This window comes from Ranitomeya imitator, chromosome 9 (genome assembly GCF_032444005.1).
Source record: "Ranitomeya imitator isolate aRanImi1 chromosome 9, aRanImi1.pri, whole genome shotgun sequence".
NCBI lineage: Eukaryota > Metazoa > Chordata > Amphibia > Anura > Dendrobatidae > Ranitomeya > Ranitomeya imitator.
The window spans coordinates 97,833,339-97,859,798 of NC_091290.1; the positions used below are offsets into that span (position 1 = coordinate 97,833,339).

Consider the following 26,460-nt stretch of genomic DNA (forward strand, 5'->3'; position numbering starts at 1 on the left):
GCAGCGGCATGCTATTCCATCCGGTTTGCGTTTAGTTTGACCATCATTTATTTTTCAACAGGACAATCACCCCAAACACACCTCCAGGCTGTGTAAGGGCTATGGGACCAAGAAGGAGCGTGATGCAGTGCTACGCCAGATGACCTGGCCTCCACAGTCACCAGACCTGAACCCAATCGAGATGGTTTGGGGTGAGCTCGAACGCAGAGTGAAGGCAAAAGGGCCAACAAGTGCTAAGCATCTCTGGGAACTCCTTCAAGATTGTTGGAAGACCATTCCCGGTGACTACCTCTTGAAGCTCATCAAGAGAATGCCAAGAGTGTGCAAAGCAGTCATCAAAGCAAAAGGTGGCTACTTTGAAGAACCTAGAATATAACATATTTTCAGTTGTTTCACACTTTTTTGCTAAGTATATAATTCCACATGTGTTAATTCATAACTTTGATGCCTTCTGTGTGAATGTACAATTTTCATAGTCATGAAAATAGTGAAAAATCTTTAAATGAGAAGGTGTGTCCAAACTATTGGTCTGTACTGTATGTGTGTGTGCAGAGAAGGCTGTCAATCATTGTGCCAGTGGGTGATTACAGGGTGCTCAATGTGCAGTGATTGTAATCGCTCACTGCTTCAACACGAATATTATCCATGGTGTTGCAGGGAGCAGATACAATTGCTTAATTTTTCTCCCTGTAGGCGCTTCCCAGTAAGCCTGCCAAACATGGATAACTGCCAATCACCTGCAGATTATCACTTTAATGCTCATATGCCAGAGGAAAATGTTGTAAAAGTATAGTAGAGTCATTTGGTAGCAAAATGGAAAAATCAGGCTTAGAACTGCTTATTTCTGTCAGATAATCAATTATGTATGTATCACATAAGCAGTTAGATTCTCCAGGTCCATATGTTCTGCAAGTGGAATTTAGTACAAATTCCCCCAGCCCTCCATCCAAAAAAGAAAAAAAAAACAATAGTGAGCAGAGCTGTATTGAAAGGTACTATGCTACCATGGCCACTAGTTAAAGGGAACCTGTCAACTGAATTTGGCCGGACCGGTTTTGGGTCATATGGGTGGAGTTTTCGGGTGTTTGATTCACCCTTTCCTTACCCGCTGGCTGAATGCTGGCTGAAATATTGAATTGAAGTTAATTCTCTGTCATCCGTAGTACACGCCTGCGCAAAGCAAGATTGCCTTGCGCAGGCGTGTACTACGGAAGACAGAGAATGAACTTCAATCCAATATTGCGGCCAGCATGCAGCCAGCATGTAAGGAAAGGGTGAATCAAACACCCGAAAACTCCGCCCATAAGACCCAACACCAGTCCCGCCAAATTCAGGTGACAAGTTCCCTCTAAAGGGAACCTGTCATCCCCAAAATCGACGGTGAGCTAAGCCCACCAGCATCAGGGGCTTATCTACAGAATTTTGTAATGCTGTAGATAAGCTGCCGATGTATCCTAAAAGATGAGAAAAAGAGGTTAGATTATTCTCACCCTGGGACGGTCCCGCTTCTGGTCTGGTCCAAGGGGTGTCACGTGTCACGGTCCTGTCCGATGGGTGTCGCGGTCCTGTCCGGTGCCTCCTATCTTCATCAGATGACATCCTCTTCTGTTCTTCATGTTGCGGCTCCGGCGCAGGCGTACTTTGTCTGCCCTGTTGAGGGCAGAGCAAAGTACTGCAGTGCGTATGCGTCGGGAAAGGTTAGAGAGGCCAGGTGCCTGCGCACTGCAGTACTTTGCTCTGCCCTCAAAAGGGCAGACAAAGTACGCCTGCGCCGGAGCCGCAGCATGAAGACCAGAAGAGGACATCATCTGATGAAGATAGGAGGCGCCGGACCAGACTGCGACACCCATCGGACCCGGACCGCAGCGGGACCGCCCCCGAGTATAATCTAACCTCTTTTTCTCATCTTTTAGGATACATTGGGGGCTTATCTACATCATTCCAGAATGCTATAGTTATCTATAGTTAGCTATAGTTACTCCTGATGCTGGTGGGCTTACCTCACCCTCGATTTTGGGGGTGACAGGTTCCATTTAAAGAGAACCTGTCACCACCCCCTGGCGTTTTTATCTAATAGAGCCACCTTGTGCAGCACTAATGCTGCATTCTGTCTAGGTGGCCCTTTTATTTGGGGTCCCTTCCAACGCTGCAATATTCATTTTTTTAATTTGACCGCCATACCTGTAGTCTGTCTGGGGGGCATGTCTTTCCCACTGGACACAAACGCCTCCCAGCCATCACTCGGCCCCTCTGTGCGCCGCCTCCTGTTCCTTCATGAACGTCCCCAGTGCCTGCACTGTAAGTTCCCATCATGTGATGTGAGTAGAAGGGCAGCGCAAACTGCGCATGCCCGAAAACGGAACTTAAAGCGCAGGCGTCGGGGATGTTAATGAGGGCACAGGAGGCGGCAGCCGGCACACTGAGGGGCCAAGTGATGGCTGGGAGGCATTTGCGTCCGGGGGGAAAAGACATGCCCCTTCCCCCGGACAGACTACAAGTATGGTGGGCAAATTAAAAAAATGAATATTGCATTGTTGGAAGGGACCCCAAATGAAAAAGCCACCTTGACAGAATGCAGCATTAGTGCTGCACAAGGTGGCTCTTTTAGTTAAAAACGCCAAGGGGGGGGGGGGGTTTGACGGGTTCCCTTTAAAAAGGAAACAATTGGCATTTCTGCAGTTCAATAATTCTACATCCATACATGGGAGTTATCCCTCTAGCTCAGCTAAACAAGCTGGGCAGATAATCTGCTGCTCTCTGGAATCAGTCAATATAAATATGAGAACATAGTATTCTATCACATGAGGTGCACGGGTTAACAGAAGAAATAATAAAACATATTTTAGATACCGGTATATTTTCCTGTTTTTCTAATAACACGCAAGTTAAATATTCCTATCAATATGCTGTATTATCCAGTGCGCATTAATGCATAGAGCAAGCGCTGTTGTTTCTAGGGTCCCACGGCTCAGACATTGTATGGTGGGGTCTCTCTCCCAATAAGAAACTTTAAGTTAATACAAACTCACTATTGATATATTCATCCATTAAAACATTTGAATATTTTATTTATCACATATGCATTATTACATTGATAATATTGGTGCTACCATGTCCAACGAGGCAATTAGAATTCCCAGTTCGGCAATTAAGGCAGTCAGAAGAAGCGCCCACGTGGGTTCACCATTTGCTTTACCATGTCCAAAAACCTATAAACAGTAAATTACACCATTTATGTGTCATCCAGTATGTTGCCATCATACACCAGGAAAGACAGAAGGGCCCTGTGGGTTTATTTACATAGAGAATTGTGCTGTAAAAAAATGAGGAAAACATTCATTTTTGTGCATCTGGATTCACAGAGCTAAATGGCCAATCTTATTCCTATCTGCTAAAATTACGTGTCCTAGTAGCACACTGCTCCTCCTCAGTGTTGCAGGCCCTGCCTTCTGCTCTGCTCTTTCTAATATACTTCCTGATGAAGTTAGATAGCGCTCAACAGGGGGAATTTTTATTTAGATGGACAAGATCTTTTTTGACTATTTGAGTGCAACCCACTATTTAAAGGGAACCTGTCACCTGAATTTGTCGAGACCGGTTTTCGGTCATATGGGCGGAGTTTTCGGGTGTTTGATTCACCCTTTCCTTACCCGCTGGCTGCATGCTGGCCGCAATATTGAATTGAAGTTCATTCTATGTCCTCCGTAGTACACGCCTGCGCAAGGCAAGATTGCCTTGCGCAGGCGTATACTACGGAGGACATAGAATGAACTTCAATCCAATATTGCGGCCAGCATGCAGCCAGCGGGTAAGGAAAGGGTGAATCAAACACCCGAAAACTCCGCCTTGCGCAGGCGTGTACTAAGGAGGACATAGAATGAACTTCAATTCAATATTGCGGCCAGCATGCAGCCAGCGGGTAAGGAAAGGGTGAATCAAACACCCGAAAACTCCGCTCAAATGACCGAAAACCGGTCCCGCCAAATTCAGGTGACAGGTTCCCTTTAACCAGTATTCACTGCAATTTACTATGACACATCATTGGTGGTTCACGGAGATCACCAGGGCATGATCATATTCAACACTACATGCACAACAGAGCTGAGCACAGATTATCTGAGGCAAGCTACAACGCTGCCACCGTCAAGGCAAGGAGGGTGTCCTGTGAGTGTGTCTGGGGGATGTTTTATTAGACAGGGTCACAGGTGCTTCTGTTTTTATCTAATTAGAAAAAGTCAAAAAGGTGCAAATGCAGCTGTTTTCAGTGAGGACTGTGGAAAAAACGCAGTCTAAAGTCACCGTCACATTAAGCGACGCTGCAGCGATCTAGACAACGATGCTGATCGCTGCAGCGTCGCTGTTTGGTCGCTGGAGAGGGGTCACACAGACAGCTCTCCAGCGACCAACGATCCCGAAGTCCCCGGGTAACCAGGGTAAACATTGGGTTACTAAGCGCAGGGCCGCGCTTAGTAACCCGATGTTTATCCTGGTTACCATTGTAAATGTAAAAAAAAAAAAACACTACATACTTACATTCCGGTGTCTGGTCACGTCCCTCGTCTTCAGCTTGCCGCACTGACTGAGCGCCGGCCGTAAAGCACACTCTGCTTTACGGCCGGCCGGCGCTCACAGTCAGTGCGGGAAGCTGAAGGCGAGGGACGTCACCAGACACCAGAATGTAAGTATGCAGTGTTTTTTTTTACATTTACAATGGTAACCAGGATAAACATCGGGTTACTAAGCGCGGCCCTGCGCTTAGTAACCCGATGTTTACCCTGGTTACCAGTGAAGACATCGCTGAATCGGCGTCACACACGCCGATTCAGCGATGTCAGCGGGTGATCCAGCGATGAAATAAAGTCCTGGACTTTCCCCAGCGACCAACTATCTCCCAGCAGGGGCCTGATGGTTGGTCGCTGTCACGCATAACGATTTCTTTAACGATATCATTGCTACGTCACAAAAAGCAACGTTATCGTTATGTGTGACGGTACTTTAACCTAATGAATGGTAAAGACAGCCTTGGGGGTAACAGGTGCAAGTAAGGGCAGGTTTTAAAAATCAGTTGTTTTTACACATGGTTAATTCTATACATGCATAAAACTGGGACCACATTATGATTTTGTAAAGAACCCTTTTAATGAAATCGTAGTTTGTTTGCTCACTCACTCGCAAAAATGGAATTATATTGTCCTTCGCAATTGCTTGCAGTAACCGAGGCGCTCCAGTCAGACTTTGAAGCCCAGCTCCACAAGTAGAAAAGAACGATCCTATAACTATAACCCATGGAGAAGGCCATGATAAAGTCCCTACTACTAGGTTCTTGTCCACTGCATAACCGTATCTATAAAAAGAAAACAAGTTTGCTTAAATATGTTTATGAAAAGATTTCAAACAAATACAGCTAGCAAACATACACCCTAGTATGTGTACTAACCTTACAATAGCATGCATGGTTTATAATTACTTGTCTGGGCAAAATACAAGGAATTTTGGTTCTCACCGTAAAATGTCTCTCACAGTCACAGGAACCAAGGGATAATAAGCTGCAACTTGAAGGCTGAAACTAAGAATACATCTTGAGAAAAAACCTGACTCCTCACCATCAGGCTACACTAAGGCAGTCAACACCCAGCTATTCAGTTTCAACAACCAGCTATTAAGTTATTGCTAAGACTTCCATCCCTAGACCCAAAAGATAGAGCTCTACAATGATGTGGACATAAGTCTTAGGCTACTTTCACACTAGCGTCGGTACGGGGCCGTCGCCATGCGTCGGCCTGAGGTACCGACGCAAACTGCGAAAAAAAAAAAAAAGAACAACATGGGCAGCGGATGCAGTTTTACAACGCATCCGCTGCCCCATTGTAAGGTCTGGGGAGGAGGGGGCGGAGTTCCAGCCGCGCATGCAAGGTCGGAAATGGCGGACTCGACGCATCAAAATATGTTACATGGCACTTTTTTGTGCCGATGGTCGGCCAAAACATGACGCATCCATCGCACGACGGATGCGACGTGTGGCGATACGTCACAATGCGTCGCTAATGAAAGTCTATGGAGAAAAAACGCATCCTGCGGGCAACTTTGCAGGATGCGTTTTTACTCCAAAGCGACGCATTGTGACGTACGTCAAAAAACACTAGTGTGAAAGTAGCCTTAGTAGTGGCCCTGGAAGCATAACATCCTGGAGTCTTCCACCCTATGGGGAACAGAGCCCTGGAGGGGGCACCCTAGCATAACTCGACACCCTGCTTTGGCAGATCTAAACTAGAAAACAATGGATGCCATAGAGGTGGTCTGACCTTTTCCAGAGTATAATGGGATGACCCACAAGGCAATCGAATGTCCAAACGGAGCTATGAGAAACAGGTAGAGTTGCACACCTCTGATTAAGTCAGATTGTGTAAGAACCTCTCAGGGAAATCAGAAGTGAAGCACCTAAACAAAGGAGTACAATCTCCTCATTAGGGTGTCCCAGAAAAGAGACACAAGAGAGAGCTCCCTTCAGAGCCTTGCCTAATGGATTATCATCATTATTTATTATTATAGCACTATTTATTCCATGGCGCTTAACATGTGAGGAGGGGTATACATAATAAAAAAACAAGTACAATAATCTTAATCAATACAAGTCACAACTGGTAAATAAGAAGATAGGACCCTGCCCGCAAGGGCTCACAATCTACAAGGATGAGCGAAGAAAAAAAAATCACCTTGCCAGAAGGCCGGAATGGAGAGATCTTTCTGATCAGCACAAAAGAAGTAGACTCAAAGGACTCAAAGACCAGATTGAGGTCCTCCAGATCCAGGGATTCCAATACGGTGGCCAATCCTTAACTATGGCCTGGACCAGGATAGCCAAGACAGGAACCTGGCCCAACCCTGGCTCAAGAGAGCCATGCAAAAATTAAAAAATGAGCACATTGCCATAAGAGCATTGCCAATAGGTTCTCACTTAAGAACAAGACACTTTCAAAATATAATGGTAAAAAAGTGATGTATAAGATTCTTGTTCCCTAATCCTAGTCAAGCAAACCAAATCTGAAAGGCCCGAAACACTATGAACCGTGGAACTAACAGTCCTGCTGTTAAATTAAACGACCAAAAAATTCAGCAGAAGAGGAGACTGTTGCAAAAGGTCTACCTGGTGGTCTGTGAGGGCATCTGAAACAAAGAATAGGAGTTCTGGAATCAATCTGAAGAAAGCTGAATTTGCAGTTATTTAAAATATTCAGTCCAACCTGGGGATGGAAAATCCTGCCGTAATAGGGAAAGACCAAGATTTCCCTGGAATTTATTAGAGCTCAGATCTTCGCCCTGCCCAGTCACCCATCAATGGAAACTCTAATGAAGGAAATAGGCTTCTCAGGAGACCAAAGTTGTAAAATTTCCCAAACGCCCTGGCAATCCAGGCAACACAACAGAAATCATCTGAACGACATGCATTAACACTCGAATGAGATGGATGTGGCCCGCGTTCCCCTAGGAGGACTATTCTCTAACCCAGCCATCAAGGACCGTAGGTAGAAGAGACTAAGATAAGATGGAGACCGCATTGAGGACAGAGAAAGCAAAAGAATGAAACATGTACTGAACTAGCAGCCTCAAAGGGAATCTTTAATATCCACTCAATGTGTCTAAAAGTGGCACCTTAAGGCTAAAACAGGCCTTCTACTCAGACCCATGTCTGCCTCTGAAGGACACTAAGGTAAACTGAATAACTGGGTGTCAGCTACCCAATTGTAGCCTGGTGAGGTTGAGTCCGCTTTTTTTTTTTCTTCTTTTAAGTTTCTTACTGTCAGCCTGGAGGCAGCAGCATAGTAACCCATAGTTTCTGTGTCCCTCAAACTGAACATGCCCAGGGGCAAAAATTAACAACGTCATACTCACCTACTGGCACCTATGTAGAGCCAGCACAAAGACTGGAAGTGGTGATTTTCAATGTTCAACCAGCCTCTGGACCATTGCAGCTTGTAACTGACTACAGAGGTCAGGTGACTAGGAGCAGCGCGTCATCATAAAAGTTACCTGACCACTGCAGCCAATCACTGTGGATGGTGGATTGATGACATAACTATTTCTTATGTCTTGCAAACCACAAAGCAGCCTGCACTGGATTCAGATGAACCTTGTCGTGCCCACGTGAGTCACTTTGCCATCCTCTGGTACTGAATTTGGGATAATAGGTCACCCTTCTACATGTCTACTACAAATACAATAAATCCTTCAAAAAAGGCTGTTTTTTATGCTACGTGGACTTCAACACAATATTTGTAACCTACGTTTCTGAAGATAAATAAGCCCAGTTACAAAGTGTGACTGTGTGGTGACTTCAATATATTGCATCAAGTTGTATTTACTCACCAAATAGTAGATGCAATGTTAGCAAGATCTGTTGGATTGAGTGCAATTACCAACCGTTGGGGAATAAGAATAAAAGGCAAAAAAGGACTGTCAAAAAGGCAGCATGACAATGGTTTTATTATATCTGGGACAATAGAAAAATTTTTCCATTTTTCTTCAAATTATTGTTGTGCTTTTGAAGTATTTGTATGCAGATTCACAGATTCTGTTACTAAACAACAGTACAAAAATTAGTCAGTGAAAATATAACTTACTTGTCTCTTAAAACCACTCCCTCGATACACGCTCCAAAAAGGATGACTGTGCTGAAATCTGAACATTAATGTTAAGGTAGCAAATTGATATAAAGTTTAATTTGTGTGGCTGTTTTCATCAGTCCCACAAGCAGTATCCATACTTGACTGACTTTCAAACTCATCCTGACCATGATTTTTTTTTTAATCAGAAAAAAAAAAAGATTTCATTACTTACTGTATATCCATATGCAAGTAAATTATCCTGTTTGGTGGCAGCAGAAATAGTTGTAACAATATGAGATCTACACAACATCAAGATCTCCAATGGACTCCAGACAACACTATGCAACACAATTTTTGCGCCTGGCTTCCAAGTGTAATATTTCAAGTGCTTATGTTTAAATAGCAAAAAACAAATATTTTTTAAGAAAGTAAAAAAAAATCTTTATAAAACAATTGATTACTTAAAATTAAAACACCAATGGGATACACAAATTGCAAAACAGATCTGCAAATACAGGGATAAGTATGCCTAAAGTTTGTTTGGTCTCGCCTTTAAAAGGAGTAAAGTCCTGTAAAGGAGAGATAGGAGGAGGTGATGAAGAAATATAAGCAAAAAAGGGTACACTGACAAGAAATATGTCCAAAATATACATGTACTTCATTAGTATGAATTTAGCCCTTTTTCCTTAGAAAATGAGTGGGGGGGGGGGGGGAGGGAGGGTATTACACTTATTGAAAAACATATATATGCACAGTTAGTGCTTGTGAAAGTCAAAGTATATAGACCCCTTGTAAAGAAAGGTACAATATTTCAATAGTGGTGTGTCCAAATAGAAATAAACCAATTTGATTTAGATTCTTTTTAGGGCCTAGTATAAAATAGTGGAAATCCACAGATGACTGTGTTAGACATCAAATGGTATGTACCTAGATGAGCACCAAGCAGGTAACAGCGCAAAGGTCCAATTAGAAAGATCACAAGTATAATGTTCAACACCGGGAATAAAACAATAGGTATTCAGTCAAACATATTTCATTGTTACAGTTATTGCTCATAAAGTGGGTATAAAGAGCAGCCCAATCCTCACTAAAAGTAATGTACACAGATCTTTGCACCTCAAAAACGCAGAATATATTAAAATTTCAGTTTGCAATGCTCAAAGAGTCCAAATTGAGTTAGTGGCAGCAACTAATATCTGGGATTAATCCCATAATTTAAAGATATGCGTAGTACTAAAGTGCATTGTGCTGCTAGGAATTGGTAGATAATCAAATGAATGGTAAGGGAGAGCAAGGAAGCTCTTAGAAACATAAAGGTACACATGACCTGTTTGCAGATTTCTTTTCTTAATCTTTTATAGAAGTCAATAAACTAATCTTTCACTTTTTAATTGTCTTTATAATTTCACTCATTCCTGATCCCACTAAGACCAGTTCCTGAACATTGTTCCCCAGTCCATGTGCGGCCAGTCATAGACTCATAGAATGTTAAAGGGACACTGTCACTTGAATTTGGAAGGAACAATCTTCAGCCATGGAGGCGGGGTTTTCGGGTGTTTGATTCACCCTTTCCTTACCCGTTGACTGCATGCTGGCTGCAATATTGGATTGAAGTTCATTCTCTGTTCTGTTATGAACAGGTGATTCAGAACCACAATGGACCTTGAAGTTCAGAGCACACAAAGTGACCTGACAATTACCAAAAACATAGGACGAGCTCTGAGACGTGGGAACTCTGCTGACCGCAATCCCTAATCCTATCCAACCACACTAAAGGTAGCCGTGGAGCGCTCCTGACCAGTCCTATGCGCCTCGAGCACAGCCTGAGAAACTAGCTAGCCCTAAGAAAGAAAAATAAGCCTACCTTGCCTCAGAGAAATACCCCAAAGGAAAAGGCAGCCCCCCACATATAATGACTGTGAGTTGAGATGAAAATACAAACGCAGAGATGAAATAGATTTAGCAAAGTGAGGCCCAACTTACTGAACAGACCGAAGATAGGAAAGATTGCTTTGCGGTCAACACAAAACCCTACAAACAACCACGCAGAGGGGGCAAAAAGACCCTCCGCACCGACTAACGGTACGGAGGTGCTCCCTCTGCGTCCCAGAGCTTCCAGCAAGCAAGAAAAACCAATATAGCAAGCTGGACAGAAAAAATAGCAAACAAAAATAACACAAGCAAAACTTAGCTTATGCAGGATAGACAGGCCACAGGAACGATCCAGGAGAAAGCAAGACCAATACTAGAACATTGACTGGAGGCCAGGATCAAAGCACTAGGTGGAGTTAAATAGAGCAGCACCTAACGACTTAACCTCATCACCTGAGGAAGGAAACTCAGAAGTCGCAGTACCACTCATCCACCAAAGGAAGCTCATAGACAGAACCAGCCGAAGTACCACTCACGACCACAGGAGGGAGCTTGGCCACAGAATTCACAACAGTACCCCCCCCCCTTGAGGAGGGGTCACCGAACCCTCACCAGAGCCCCCAGGCCGACCAGGATGAGCCACATGAAAGGCACAAACCAGATCGGCAGCATGGACATCAGAGACAAAGACCCAGGAACAACAACCACCACCAGTAAAAATAAGTATACAAAAATGCTAGTATAAGTAAGGCATAATTACCAAAGGGGCGCACCCGGGGAGCCCACCACACATAACACACGTTTCACACTGGACGAAGCATTTCAGTGCGAAACTTGTGTCGGGTGTGGTGGGCTCCCCGGGTGCACCCCTTAACTATGCCTTATACTTATACTAACACAGTTTTGTATACCCATTTTTACTGGTGGTTATTGTTAGATATTGTTATTGATTACTTTTCACCTTCTCTGTGCAAATATGGACACATTTGCATGTTAGATCTATCTATTTATGTATTTTCATATGTATATCTATTTCATCACTTGATTTTTGATTAGTTTTTTTTACATACTTTCCTATATCACCATTATTACACTTTAGGTGTCCTTGTCTGTATACGGAAGGTGAATTATTTTGTACCTTTGGTAACATTGTTATATTTAATATCTGATTCATTATTGTACTTCATGGTTTACTCTGTTTGTTTTTTGGGGGCCGTTTCTGTGGTTGACCCACCGTCTATTCCATACGTTTGTTGGCGCTGCCGACGGCGCTCGATTGTGATGCCTGCAGCAAATGACATCATCTGGGGATTCCCCTACCCGAAGCGTCACTGTGAATGCCGGAAGCAGCGTCACTGTGGCGGTAATTCGCACCGCGCATGCGCCAATTCCCCTGCCTACTCCATAACGTTAAATCTGGCGGCAATTGAACTGATTAATCTGCTCCTATATATTATCGACTGAGCACACATGGAGTCACGGCCCCCTGAGGAAGCACACGTGAAACGCGCGTTGGGGCTGTCGTCCATTGTGAGACGTGACTACACACAGGCTATTATGGGTGAGATTATCTCTTGTGCATTTACATGTATATTGAACTGATTTTACTGTGCAACAGATTTGTGAGACTAATTCCAAAACAGTTTTCTATCTGTTTATATAATTAATTGATTGGGTGAATACTACTTTGCTATATGCACATTCTATTAGCATATTTATTACCTCGGTCCCTTGGCTTGTACAAGGAGACCAATGTCTACAGCTTTACATGTATGCTTTATATTAGAAATGTTATTTGTTATGAACAGGTAATTCAGAACCACAATGGACCTTGAAGTTCAGAGCACACAAAGTGACCTGACAATTACCAAAAACATAGGACGAGCTCTGAGACATGGGAACTCTGCTGACCGCAATCCCTAATCCTATCCAACCACACTCGAGGTAGCCGTGGAGCGCTCCTGACCAGACCTATGCGCCTCGAGCACAGCCTGAGAAACTAGCTAGCCCTAAGAAAGAAAAATAAGCCTAGCTTGCCTCAGAGAAATACCCCAAAGGAAAAGGCAGCCCCCCACATATAATGACTGTGAGTTGAGATGAAAATACAAACGCAGAGATGAAATAGATTTAGCAAAGTGAGGCCCAACTTACTGAACAGACCGAAGATAGGAAAGATTGCTTTGCGGTCAACACAAAACCCTACAAACAACCACGCAGAGGGGGCAAAAAGACCCTCCGCACCGACTAACGGTACGGAGGTGCTCCCTCTGCGTCCCAGAGCTTCCAGCAAGCAAGAAAAAACAATATAGCAAGCTGGACAGAAAAAATAGCAAACAAAAATAACACAAGCAAAACTTAGCTTATGCAGGAAGACAGGCCACAGGAACGATCCAGGAGAAAGCAAGACCAATACTAGAACATTGACTGGAGGCCAGGATCAAAGCACTAGGTGGAGTTAAATAGAGCAGCACCTAACGACTTAACCTCACCTGAGGAAGGAAACTCAGAAGCCGCAGTACCACTCTCATCCACCAAAGGAAGCTCATAGACAGAACCAGCCGAAGTACCACTCACGACCACAGGAGGGAGCTTGGCCACAGAATTCACAACAGTACCCCCCCCTTGAGGAGGGGTCACCAAACCCTCACCAGAGCCCCCAGGCCGACCAGAATGAGCCACATGAAAGGCACGAACCAGATCGGCAGCATGGACATCAGAGGCAAAGACCCAGGAATTATCTTCCTGACCATAACCTTTCCACTTAACCAGATACTGGAGTTTCCGTCTCGAAACACGAGAATCCAAAATCTTCTCCACTATATACTCCAACTCCCCTTCAACCAAAACCGGAGCAGGAGGATCAATAGATGGAACCACAGGTGCCACGTATCTCCGCAACAATGACCTATGGAACATGTTATGGATGGAAAAAGAAGCTGGAAGAGTCAAACGAAAAGACACAGGATTAAGAACCTCAGAAATCCTATATGGACCAATGAAACGAGGCTTAAACTTAGGAGAGGAAACCTTCATAGGAATATAACGAGATGACAACCAAACCAAATCCCCAACACGAAGTCGGGGACCCACACAGCGCCTGCGGTTAGCGAAACGTTGAGCCTTCTCCTGGGACAAAGTCAAATTGTCCACTACATGAGCCCAAATCTGCTGCAACCTATCCACCACAGTATCCACACCAGGACAGTTCGAAGACTCAACCTGCCCTGAAGAGAAACGAGGGTGGAACCCAGAATTGCAGAAAAACAGCGATACCAAAGTAGCCGAGCTGGCCCGATTATTAAGGGCGAACTCAGCCAAAGGCAAAAAGGACACCCAATCATCCTGATCAGCAGAAACAAAACATCTCAGATATGTTTCCAAGGTCTGATTGGTTCGTTCAGTCTGGCCATTTGTCTGAGGATGGAAAGCCGAGGAAAAGGATAGGTCAATGCCCATCCTAGCACAAAAGGCTCGCCAAAACCTCGAAACAAACTGTCAGAAACGATGTTCTCTGGAATGCCATGTAAACGAACCACATGCTGGAAAAACAATGGCACCAAATCAGAGGAGGAAGGCAATTTAGACAAGGGCACCAAATGGACCATCTTAGAGAAGCGATCACAAACCACCCAAATGACCGACATTCTTTGAGAGACGGGGAGATCCGAAATAAAATCCATAGAGATATGTGTCCAAGGCCTCTTCGGGACCTGCAAGGGCAAAAGCAACCCACTGGCACGAGAACAGCAGGGCTTAGCCCGAGCACAAATCCCACAGGACTGCACAAAAGAATGCACATCCCGCGACAGAGACGGCCACCAAAAGGATCTAGCCACCAAATCTCTGGTACCAAAGATTCCAGGATGACCAGCCAACACCGAACAATGAACCTCAGAGATAACTTTATTCGTCCACCTATCAGGGACAAACAGTTTCTCCGCTGGGCAACGGTCAGGTCTATTAGCCTGAAATTTTTGCAGCACCCGCCGCAAATCAGGGGAGATGGCAGACAAAATTACCCCCTCTTTGAGAATACCCGCCGGCTCAGGCAAACCCGGAGAGTCGGGCACAAAACTCCTAGACTGGGCATCCGCCTTCACATTTTTAGAGCCCGGAAGGTACGAAACCACAAAATCAAAACGGGAGAAAAACAGCGACCAACGAGCCTGTCTAGGATTCAACCGTTTGGCAGACTCGAGATAAGTCAAGTTCTTGTGATCAGTCAAGACCACCACGGGATGCTTAGCTCTTTCAAGCCAATGACGCCACTGTTGTGAATTCTGTGGCCAAGCTCCCTCCTGTGGTCGTGAGTGGTACTTCGGCTGGTTCTGTCTATGAGCTTCCTTTGGTGGATGAGAGTGGTACTGCGGCTTCTGAGTTTCCTTCCTCAGGTGATGAGGTTAAGTCGTTAGGTGCTGCTCTATTTAACTCCACCTAGTGCTTTGATCCTGGCCTCCAGTCAATGTTCTAGTATTGGTCTTGCTTTCTCCTGGATCGTTCCTGTGGCCTGTCTTCTTGCATAAGCTAAGTTTTGCTTGTGTTATTTTTGTTTGCTAATTTTTCTGTCCAGCTTGCTATATTGGTTTTTCTTGCTTGCTGGAAGCTCTGGGACGCAGAGGGAGCACCTCCGTACCGTTAGTCGGTGCGGAGGGTCTTTTTGCCCCCTCTGCGTGGTTGTTTGTAGGGTTTTGTGTTGACCGCAAAGCAATCTTTCCTATCTTCGGTCTGTTCAGTAAGTTGGGCCTCACTTTGCTAAATCTATTTCATCTCTGCGTTTGTATTTTCATCTCAACGCACAGTCATTATATGTGGGGGGTTGCCTTTTCCTTTGGGGTATTTCTCTGAGGCAAGCTAGGCTTATTTTTTCTTTCTTAGGGCTAGCTAGTTTCTCAGGCTGTGCTCGAGGCGCATAGGACTGGTCAGGAGCGCTCCACGGCTACCTCTAGTGTGGTTGGATAGGATTAGGGATTGCGGTCAGCAGAGTTCCCACGTCTCAGAGCTCGTCCTATGTTTTTGGTAATTGTCAGGTCACTTTGTGTGCTCTGAACTTCAAGGTCCATTGTGGTTCTGAATTACCTGTTTATAACACGCCACTCCTCGAATGCCCACTTCATGGCTAGCAACTCTCGATTGCCAACATCATAATTTCGCTCAGCAGGCGAAAATTTCCTGGAAAAGAAGGCGCATGGTTTCATCACCGAGCAATCAGAACTTCTCTGCGACAAAACAACCCCTGCTCCAATTTCAGAAGCATCAACCTCGACCTGGAACGGAAGCGAAACATCTGGTTGGCACAACACAGGGGCAGAAGAAAAATGACGCTTCAACTCCTGAAAAGCTTCCACAGCAGCAGAAGACCAATTGACCACATCAGCACCCTTCTTGGTTAAATCAGTCAACGGTTTAGCAATACTAGAAAAATTATTGATGAAGCAACGATAAAAATTAGCAAAGCCCAGGAACTTCTGCAGACTCTTAAGAGATGTTGGCTGAGTCCAATCATAAATGGCCTGAACTTTAACAGGGTCCATCTCGATAGTAGAAGGAGAAAAAATGAACCCCAAAAATGAAACCTTCTGAACACCAAAGAGACACTTTGACCCCTTCACAAACAAAGAATTAGCACGCAGGACCTGGAACACCATTTTGACCTGCTTCACATGAGACTCCCAATCATCCGAGAAGACCAAAATATCATCCAAGTATACAATCAGGAATTTATCCAGGTACTCTCGGAAGATGTCATGCATAAAGGACTGAAACACTGATGGAGCATTAGAAAGCCCGAATGGCATAACCAGGTACTCAAAATGGCCTTCGGGCGTATGAAATGCTGTTTTCCATTCATCGCCCCGTTTAATACGCACAAGATTATATGCACCACGAAGATCTATCTTGGTGAACCAACTAGCCCCCTTAATCCGAGCAAACAAATCAGACAGCAGCGGCAATGGGTACTGAAATTTGACCGTAATTTTATTTAGAAGGCGGTAATCAATACAAGGTCTCAGCGAACCATCCTTCTTGGCCACAAAAAAGAACCCCGCTCCCAATGGCGACGATGACGGGCGAATATGACCCTTCTCCAAAGACTCCTTCACGTAACTCCGCATAGCGGCGTGCTCAGGTACAGATAAATTAAACAGTCGACCCTTAGGAAACTTACTACCAGGAATCAAATCGATAGCACAATCACAATCCCTATGCGGAGGTAGGGCATTGGACTTGGGCTCATCGAATACATCCCGGTAATCAGACAAGAACTCTGGGACCTCAGAAGGGGTGGATGATGAGATAGACAGAAATGGAACATCACCATGTACCCCCTGACAACCCCAGCTGGACACAGACATTGATTTCCAATCTAATACTGGGTTATGGACTTGTAGCCATGGCAACCCCAACACGACCACATCATGCAGATTATGCAACACCAGAAAGCGAATATCCTCCTGGTGTGCAGGAGCCATGCACATGGTCAGCTGGGTCCAATACTGAGGCTTATTCTTGGCCAAAGGCGTAGCATCAATTCCTCTCAATGGAATAGGACACTGCAAGGGCTCCAAGACAAACCCACAGCGCCTAGCAAACTCCAAGTCCATCAAATTCAGGGCAGCGCCTGAATCCACAAATGCCATGACAGAATAGGAAGACAAAGAGCAGATCAAAGTAACGGACAAAAGAAATTTCGACTGTACCGTACCAATGGTGGCAGACCTAGCGAACCGCTTAGTGCGCTTAGGACAATCGGAGATAGCATGAGTGGAATCACCACAGTAGAAACACAGCCCATTCTGACGTCTGTGTTCTTGCCTTTCAGCTCTGGTCAAAGTCCTATCGCACTGCATAGGCTCAGGTTTATGCTCAGATAATACCGCCAAATGGTGCACAGATTTACGCTCACGCAAGCGTCAACCGATCTGAATGGCCAAAGACATAGACTCATTCAGACCAGCAGGCATAGGAAATCCCACCATGACATCCTTAAGGGCTTCAGAGAGACCCTTTCTGAAAATAGCTGCCAGCGCACATTCATTCCATTGAGTGAGCACGGACCACTTTCTAAACTTCTGACAATAAATCTCTATCTCATCCTGACCCTGACACAGAGCCAGCAAATTTTCCTCTGCCTGATCCACTGAATTAGGTTCATCGTACAGCAATCCGAGCGCCAGAAAAAACGCATCAATATTACATAATGCAGGATCTCCTGGCGCAAGGGAAAATGCCCAGTCTTGAGGGTCGCCACGTAATAAAGAAATAATGATCTTAACTTGTTGAACTGGGTCAAAAGAGGAGCGGGGTTTCAAAGCCAGAAATAGTTTACAATTATTTTTAAAATTCAAAAACTTAGCTCTATCTCCAGAAAATAACTCAGGAATAGGAATTTTAGGTTCTAACATAGGATTCTGAACCACTAAATCTTGAATATTCTGTACATTTATAGCGAGATTATCCATCAAAGAGAACAAACCCTGAATGTCCATGTCCACACCTGTGTTCTGAACCACCCTGATGTAAAGGGGAAAAGAAAGACAGAACACAGTGCAAAGAAAAAAAAATGGTCTCAGAACTTCTCTTTTCCCTCTATTGAGAAGCATTAGTACTTTGGGCCTCCAGTACTGTTATGAACTGGTGGTTCAGAAACACAATGGACCTTGAAGTTCAGAGCACACAAAGTGACTTGACAATTACCAAAAACATAGGACGAGCTCTGAGACGTGGGAACTCTGCTGACCGCAATCCCTAATCCTATCCAACCACACTAAAGGTAGCCGTGGAGCGCTCCTGACCAGTCCTATGCGCCTCGAGCACAGCCTGAGAAACTAGCTAGCCCTAAGAAAGAAAAATAAGCCTACCTTGCCTCAGAGAAATACCCCAAAGGAAAAGGCAGCCCCCCACATATAATGACTGTGAGTTGAGATGAAAATACAAACGCAGAGATGAAATAGATTTAGCAAAGTGAGGCCCAACTTACTGAACAGACCGAAGATAGGAAAGATTGCTTTGCGGTCAACACAAAACCCTACAACCAACCACGCAGAGGGGGCAAAAAGACCCTCCGCACCGACTAACGGTACGGAGGTGCTCCCTCTGCGTCCCAGAGCTTCCAGCAAGCAAGAAAAACCAATATAGCAAGCTGGACAGAAAAAATAGCAAACAAAAATAACACAAGCAAAACTTAGCTTATGCAGGATAGACAGGCCACAGGAACGATCCAGGAGAAAGCAAGACCAATACTAGAACATTGACTGGAGGCCAGGATCAAAGCACTAGGTGGAGTTAAATAGAGCAGCACCTAACGACTTAACCTCATCACCTGAGGAAGGAAACTCAGAAGCCGCAGTACCACTCTCATCCACCAAAGGAAGCTCATAGACAGAACCAGCCGAAGTACCACTCACGACCACAGGAGGGAGCTTGGCCACAGAATTCACAACACTGTTCATTCTTCAATCCAATATTGCAGCCAGCAGGTAAGGAAAAGGTGAATCAAACACCCGAAAACCCCGCCTCCATGGCTGAAGATTGTTCCCTCCAAATTCAGGTGACAGTGTCCCTTTAAGAGTTGGAAGGGACCTCCTGGGTCATCTGGTCCAACCCCCTCCTGAAAGCAGGAATCACTAAATCATCCCAGACAGATGTCTGTCCAGCCTCTGTTTGAAGACTTCCATTGAAGGGGAACTCACCACCTCTCGTGGCAGCCTGTTCCACTTATTGATCACCCCAAGTGTCAAAAAGTTTTTCTAATATCTAATCTGTGTCTCCTCCCATTCAGTTTCATCCCATTGCTTCTAGTCTTTTCTTGTGCAAATGAGAATAAACATGATCCTTCTACAATGTGACAGCCCTTGAGATATTTGTAATGAAGGAAAAAGGCGTGCACTCACAGTATGGAGCTGGTGCTGGCTGAACCCGGAAAAATCCAGACAGTTCAGAAATTGAAGAAAACAACCGCACTCAAGATATGAATTTGCGTCATAAATGTGAAAATTTTAATAGGGAACACCACAGTGATATAATCAACATTTGATTACATCACTGTGGTGTTCCCTATAAAAATTTGCACATTTATGACGCAAATTCATATCTTGAGTGCGGTTGTTTTCTTCAATTCTTGAGATATTTGTAGACAGCTATTAAGTCACCTCTCAGTCTTCATTTTTGCAAGCTAAACATTCCCAAATCCTGTAAATGCTCCTCATAGGACATGGTTTTCCGACCAGTCACAATTCTGGTAGCTCTTCTCTGAACTTGCTCCAGTTTGTTGATGTTTTTTAAAATGTGGTGCCCAAAACTGGACACAGTATTCCAGATGATGTCTGACCAAAGAGCAGTAGAGGGCAATCACTTAACGTGATCTAGACTGTATGCTTCTGTTAATACATCCCAGAATTATATTTGCCTTTTTTGCTGCAGCATCACACTGTTGACTCATGTTCAGTCTGTGATCTATTAGTATACCCAAGTCTTTTTCACATGTGCTGTTGCTTAGCACTATTTCTCCCATTCTGTATATTTTTTTTTTTATTTTTATTGCCCAGATGTAGTACTTTGCATTTTCCCCTGTTAAAAACCATTATGTTAGTTGCTGCCTACTGCTCCAGTTTATTTATATCTTTTTGAATCCTCTCTCTCTCTTCTCTAGTATTACCTATCCCTCCTAGCTTTGTGTCATCTCATCAGCAAATTTAATCAGTTTACCTTCAATTCCTTCATCTAAATCATTGATAGAGATGTTGAACAATACAGGGCCCAGGATAGAGCCCTGTGGTACCCCACTTGAGACATTCTTCCAACTGGATGTGCAGCCATTTACGACCACTCTTTCGGTCCGATCACTAAGCCAGTTAAGATACCACCTAACAGTTGCCTTGTTCATTCCATACTGAGTCATTTTTTCAATCAGGATTGTGTGAGATACTTTGTCAAATGCTGTGCTGAAGTTAAGATATACTATATCTACAGCATTTCCCCGATCTACCCAGTCAGTGATTCTGTCATAGAAGGAGATTAAGTCAGTCTGACATGACTTATTAGTTTCAAACCCATGCTGACTCAGTTTAATCACTTCATTCTTATCCAGGTACTTACATACATGTTGTTTAATAATTTGTTCAAAGATCTTTCCTGGTATAGACGTCAGACTCACCGGCCTATAGTTCACTAGGTCCACCTTCTTCCCCTTTGTGAAGACAGGAACAACATTTGCTCTTCTCCAGTCTTCTGGGACTTCTCCTGTCCTCCAAGAATTATCAAAGATTATGGAGAGTGGTTCAAAAATTTCTTCTGCTATCTCCTTCAGTACTCTGGGGTGTAATTCATCTGGACCTGGAGACTTGAATTAATTTATGTTAGCCAAGTGTTTCCTCACTATCTTTCTGTTTATAGATATCCTGGATTCTTCTATTCCCATAATAGGACAGTGAAAATCAGTTGATGTTACTTTTCCTTTCTGAGAGAAAACAGAAGAAAAATAGGAATTTAAAAGTTCGGCCTTCTCAACATCCTTTCTTACCATTTCATCATTTTCATCTTGCAAAAATCCTATAGCATCTTTGACTTTTCTTTTGACATATCCCCAAAATCCTTTTTTATTGCGTTTGACGTCCCTTGCAAGCCTTAATTCAATGTCAGCTTTAGCACATCTGAAGGGTTCTGCAGACAGCATTATATTCTTCTTTAGATATGGCTCGCTCTTTCCATTTGATAAACATTTCTTTATTCCTTTTTAGCATGTGTTTAAGTTCTGTGTTCATCCATCCTGGTTTCCTTGAGTGCTTCCTATTCTTCCCTCTTTTCGGAATTGTTAACGGAATTCATTTTTCAAGATTTCCCATCCTTCCTGGACATTTTAGTCCTTCAGGATATCCAGCCATTGGATCCCTCCGATTCTCTTTCTGAGTCCCTTAAAATCTGCCTTTCTGAAAACTAACCTTGAAGTCTGAGTCTTCACAGGTCTTGCTCCTCTAGTTATCCAAAATTCTAAAATAGCATGGTCGCTACCTCCTAGGGTCCCAGCCACTCTTACTTACTCTTACTCTCTTCAACCATTTCCTCTTTATTTATAAGGATTAGATCTAAGGTAGCAGATCCCCTTACTTTCTCTCCTATGTTTTGGAAGATAAAATTGTCAGCAAGAAAGGATAAGAATTTGCTTGACCTGTTTTGCCTGAGATTCCCAACAAATGTCTGGATAGTTGAAATCTCCCATGACAACTTTGTCATATTATTTGGATAACTTGGCCATTTGATGCTTAAAGAGTTCATCCATATGTTCAGCTTGCACAGGTGGACTGTAGTAAATGCCTACAATTGTGTCCTTTCCATTGTTCTGTCCTTGTATTCTTACCCAGTTTCCACAGAACTCCCAGTCTCTGAAGCTCAATCTCTGTGCAGATATACGCTTTTCTAACATACAATGCAACACCTCCTTCTCGTTTATCTGTTTCTTGCAAATAAGTTTCAGTGATTCCAATGACATTATATTTCTTCTCCTGCGTTAGTTGTTCCAATTCTCCTTGTTTGTTGCCCATCCTTTGTGGATTTGTATAAAAACATTTTAGTTTGTGATTGGTTTCTCTTTCTCTAATATTTTTATTATTTAGATTTTGTTGTCTTTGTTCTTCCCTTCCACTTCCAATAGCAGAATTCTCAATAGTATTTGTCAGGTGTAAGGCTTTTTCTGGCCTTTTGCTTTCCTTCCCATATTGTTCTAGTTTAAAGCTCTCCTGATGAGTGTAGCAAGGAGACTTCCAAATACATGTTTTCCAGTCTTCGTAAGGTGCACCCCATCTCTAACAAGTAGTCCATCGTATAGGTAATTCACTCCGTGATCCTGAAATCTAAATCCTTGCTGACGGCACCATCGACGTAGCCAGTTGTTCACCTGCAGAATCTTATTCCACCTCCTTGTTTCATGGCCATCCACTGGAAAGATGGAAGAGAAGACCACTAAGTTTTCAAAGTCACTGCAGATGGTTTCCTGGTCATTTCTTACATGTGGGAACAAATTACACTGCATTAGCAGAAATGGGAAGTCATCTGTAGGTCTGAAGAGTCCTGATATCCTGTCAGACACATCTTTAATTTTTGCACCTGGAGGTTATATCCAGTCTGCAGATTGAGGCTTCTGTTCCTCTCAACAGAGAATCCCCCATGACCACAACTCTGTTTCTTTTTTGCAACATTTTTCTTTCTCCATTCAGGAAGACTGAGGTTGTTCAAGGTTGTTCTTTGTGGGCAAAGTCTTATCTTGATGCATTTTTCCGTCCTTCTGCTGTGTGAGAGACTGGTATTGGTTCCTCAGTAGTATGGGTGTCGACTGCCTCCCGATCCTCCTGCTTCTCTGTCACATGCTACCATTCCTCTGTTTCATCAGGTGCACTTGGAATTTCTTCTTTTTCTCTAACATGAAGAGATAATTCTGCTCTGTCTAAGAACTCTTCACTTTCCATAATGATTTTCAATGTAGCTAACCTCTCCTAGATTTTGCAACTTTTCCTCCAACAGGGGCACAAGCTTCCATTTCTGGCATGTGAAGTTTGGCTTTTCCACTGGTAAATCTGTGAACATGTAGCAAGAAATACTGTTCACCAAATGGCTCCTGGCCTTTTCCATTTTCTTACTATAAAAAAAAGATATTAAAGTGGTGAAAAATATGCCAAAATTCGCAAGCCGGGAGGCGCGGTATACCAATGTTCTCCTTTCAGCTGCAACGGCCAAAATCCAGTGTTCTTTGAGCTCGCGGAGACTCTTCTCTTATCCCAGAAGGCACTGGGAATATGCAAATTCTCTCTTCAGGACTATTTCCCTTTTAACTGCAAGTGTCCACAGGAGCTGGAGATGATACAGGCTGGTCTGTACCGTATGTGCAGTGTATATACATGTGTATGTTAAGAGAAACTGAACAGGCACAATTCTCAGCCTATGAATAGTCTTGTAGAGAAATATGAAGTGCATCACATCTGTTGGTGGTACTCAATAAAAATACCAAATTTTGCATCCAAGTAAATAAAAGCAACACTCACCAGGCAAGTGTCCTTTATTCCTTAGTCCATAGAACCAATACAAGCAAAGTGGAGGGCAGGGAGTGTGTTGGAGAGAGAGACAGGATGACGACAGATTTGCGCTACACCAGCACTTCTACAGGTCCAGTGTTGTGAGTTCTGTTTTTGGGCTCCCTCTGGTGGTTACTGATGGTACTGGGTGATTTGTGTTCTGCTGTCTCTGGTGTCCACCTGTTCTATTAGGATTTGGGAGTTTCCTATTTAACCGGGCTTTCTTGTCATTTCCCCACCGGCTATCAAGGTTTTCAGAGTGTTTTGTTACCTCAGCTTCTGGCTTCAGTAATCTTCAGGACAAGCTAAGTTTTTGATTTTCTTGTTCCACGTTTTGCTTTATTTTTGTCTTGTCCAGCTTGCATATAATTGTTTCTTTGCTGCTGGTTGCTCTAGTGGGCTGTAATTGCTCCTCATGTTCCATGAGTTGGAACATGAGTTCAAGTAATTGCAGGATGGTTTTTTGAAGGGTTTTTTGCTGACCGCGCAGTTTACTTTTGTATCCTCTGCTATCTAGTTTTAGCGGGCCTCATTTTGCTGAATCTGTTTTCATACTGTGTGTGTGCCTTCCTCTCATTTCACCGTCATTATATGTGGGGGGCTGCTATTTCTGTGGGGTATTTCTCTGGAGGCAAGAGAGGTCTGTGTTTCTTCTAATAGGGGAAGTTAGATCTTCGGCTGGTGCGAGACGTCTAGGATCAACGTAGGCACGTTCCCCGGCTATTGTTATTCGTGTGTTCAGGTTAGGGTCGCGGTCAGCTCAGGTTCCATCACCCTAGAGCTCGTTGGTGCTTGTCCTTTTGTGATTCCCTGCCATTGGAATCTTGACAGTATAGCCGGCCAAAATGTTTGGGCTGAAGTAGGAGGAAAAGTAGTCTGAGGAAGTTTTTTTTTTTTTTTCTCTCCTCTGAGGTTGCTGCCTAGCCTTAATTGCAGCCTGGCTGATTTTTTTTTTTTTCCTCCTCTTAATCTTTGAATGGCTCTGACCTTAGCTGTTTATCATGGACGTCCAGAGTTTAGCTTCCAGCTTGAATAATCTTGCTGCTAAGGTTCAAAATATACAAGATTTTGTTGTACATGCTCCTATGTCTGAACCTAGAATTCCTATTCCAGAGTTCTTTGCTGGAGATAGATCTAGTTTTCTGAATTTTAGGAACAATTGCAAGCTGTTCCTTTCTTTGAAATCTCGCTCTTCTGGAGACCCTGCTCAGCAGGTTAAGATTATTATATCTTTCCTGCGGGGTGACCCTCAAAATTGGGCATTTGCATTGGCACCAGGGGATCCTGCGTTGCTTAATGTGGATGCGTTTTTTCTGGCATTGGGTTTGTTCTATGAGGAACCTAACCAGGAGATTCAGGCTGAAAAAGCTTTATTAGCTCTCTCTCAGGGGCAAGATGAAGCAGAAATATATTGTCAAAAATTTCGGAAATGGTCAGTGCTTACTCAGTGGAATGAGTGCGCCCTGGCTGCAAAGTTCAGAGATGGCCTTTCTGAGGCCATTAAAGATGTTATGGTGGGGTTCCCTGCGCCTGTGCTCAGGAAGGATATAATGGAACTAGAGAGAGTACAAAGGAGGGCAACAAAATTAATAAAGGGGATGGGAGAACTACAATACCCAGATAGATTAGCGAAATTAGGATTATTTAGTCTAGAAAAAAGACGACTGAGGGGCGATCTAATAACCATGTATAAGTATATAAGGGGACAATACAAATATCTCGCTGAGGATCTGTTTATACCAAGGAGGGTGACGGGCACAAGGGGGCATTCTTTGCGTCTGGAGGAGAGAAGGTTTTTCCACCAACATAGAAGAGGATTCTTTACTGTTAGGGCAGTGAGAATCTGGAATTGCTTGCCTGAGGAGGTGGTGATGGCGAACTCAGTCGAGGGGTTCAAGAGAGGCCAGGATGTCTTCCTGGAGCAGAACAATATTGTATCATACAATTAGGTTCTGTAGAAGGACGTAGATCTGGGGATTTATTATGATGGAATATAGGCTGAACTGGATGGACAAATGTCTTTTTTCGGCCTTACTAACTATGTTACGGGTCTGAATGAGTCTATGACTATGGCTATTCAGATTGATCGGCGTTTACGGGAGCGCAAACCTGTGCACCATTTGGCGGTGTCTTCTGAACAGGCACTTGAGACAATGCAATGTGATAGAGTTCAGTCTAGAAGTGAACGGCAAAACTATAGGCGGAAAAATGGGTTGTGCTTTTATTGTGGTGATTCAGCTCATGTCATATCAGCATGCTCTAAACGCACAAAAAAGGTTGATAAGTCTGTTGCCATTAGTACGTTACAGTCTAAGTTCATTCTGTCTGTGACTCTGATTTGCTCATTATCATCCATTTCCGTCGATGCCTATGTAGATTCAGGCGCTGCCCTGAGTCTTATGGATTGGTCATTTGCCAAGCGATGTGGGTTTAGTCTTGAGCCTCTGGAAGTCCCTATTCCTTTGAAGGGAATTGACTCTACACCTTTAGCTATGAATAAACCTCAGTACTGGACACAAGTGACCATGCGTATGACTCCCGTTCATCAGGAGGTGATTCGCTTCCTGGTATTGTATAATTTACATGATGTTCTAGTACTTGGTCTGCCATGGTTACAAACTCATAATCCAGTCCTTGACTGGAAAACAATGTCTGTGTTAAGCTGGGGATGTCAGGGGGTTTATGATGATGCACCTCCGATTTCTATCGCTTCATCTACTCCTTCTGAGGTTCCTGTATTTTTGTCTGATTATCGGGATGTTTTTGAGGAGCCTAAGCTCAGTTCGCTTCCTCCTCACAGGGATTGCGATTGTGCTATAGATTTAATTCCTGGTAGTAAATTTCCTAAAGGTCGTTTGTTCAATCTGTCAGTGCCAGAGCATACTGCTATGCGGGATTATGTTAAGGAGTCCTTGGAAAAGGGA

The 26,460-nt window shown here is 43.8% G+C and overlaps 1 protein-coding gene across 1 annotated transcript in view; it reads right to left on the bottom strand.

The window, feature by feature from the left end:
- The window catches only part of SLC12A4 (solute carrier family 12 member 4), a 450,549-nt gene that overhangs the window by 148,792 nt on the left and 275,297 nt on the right, over positions 1 to 26,460 (bottom strand). The window contains exons 11-13 of the mRNA XM_069740162.1: positions 8,619 to 8,676; positions 5,170 to 5,344; positions 3,091 to 3,209 (exon numbers count right to left, since the gene is read on the bottom strand). Coding sequence (XP_069596263.1) covers positions 3,091 to 3,209; positions 5,170 to 5,344; positions 8,619 to 8,676 — 352 coding nt within the window. The remainder of the gene's footprint in view (positions 1 to 3,090; positions 3,210 to 5,169; positions 5,345 to 8,618; positions 8,677 to 26,460) is intronic.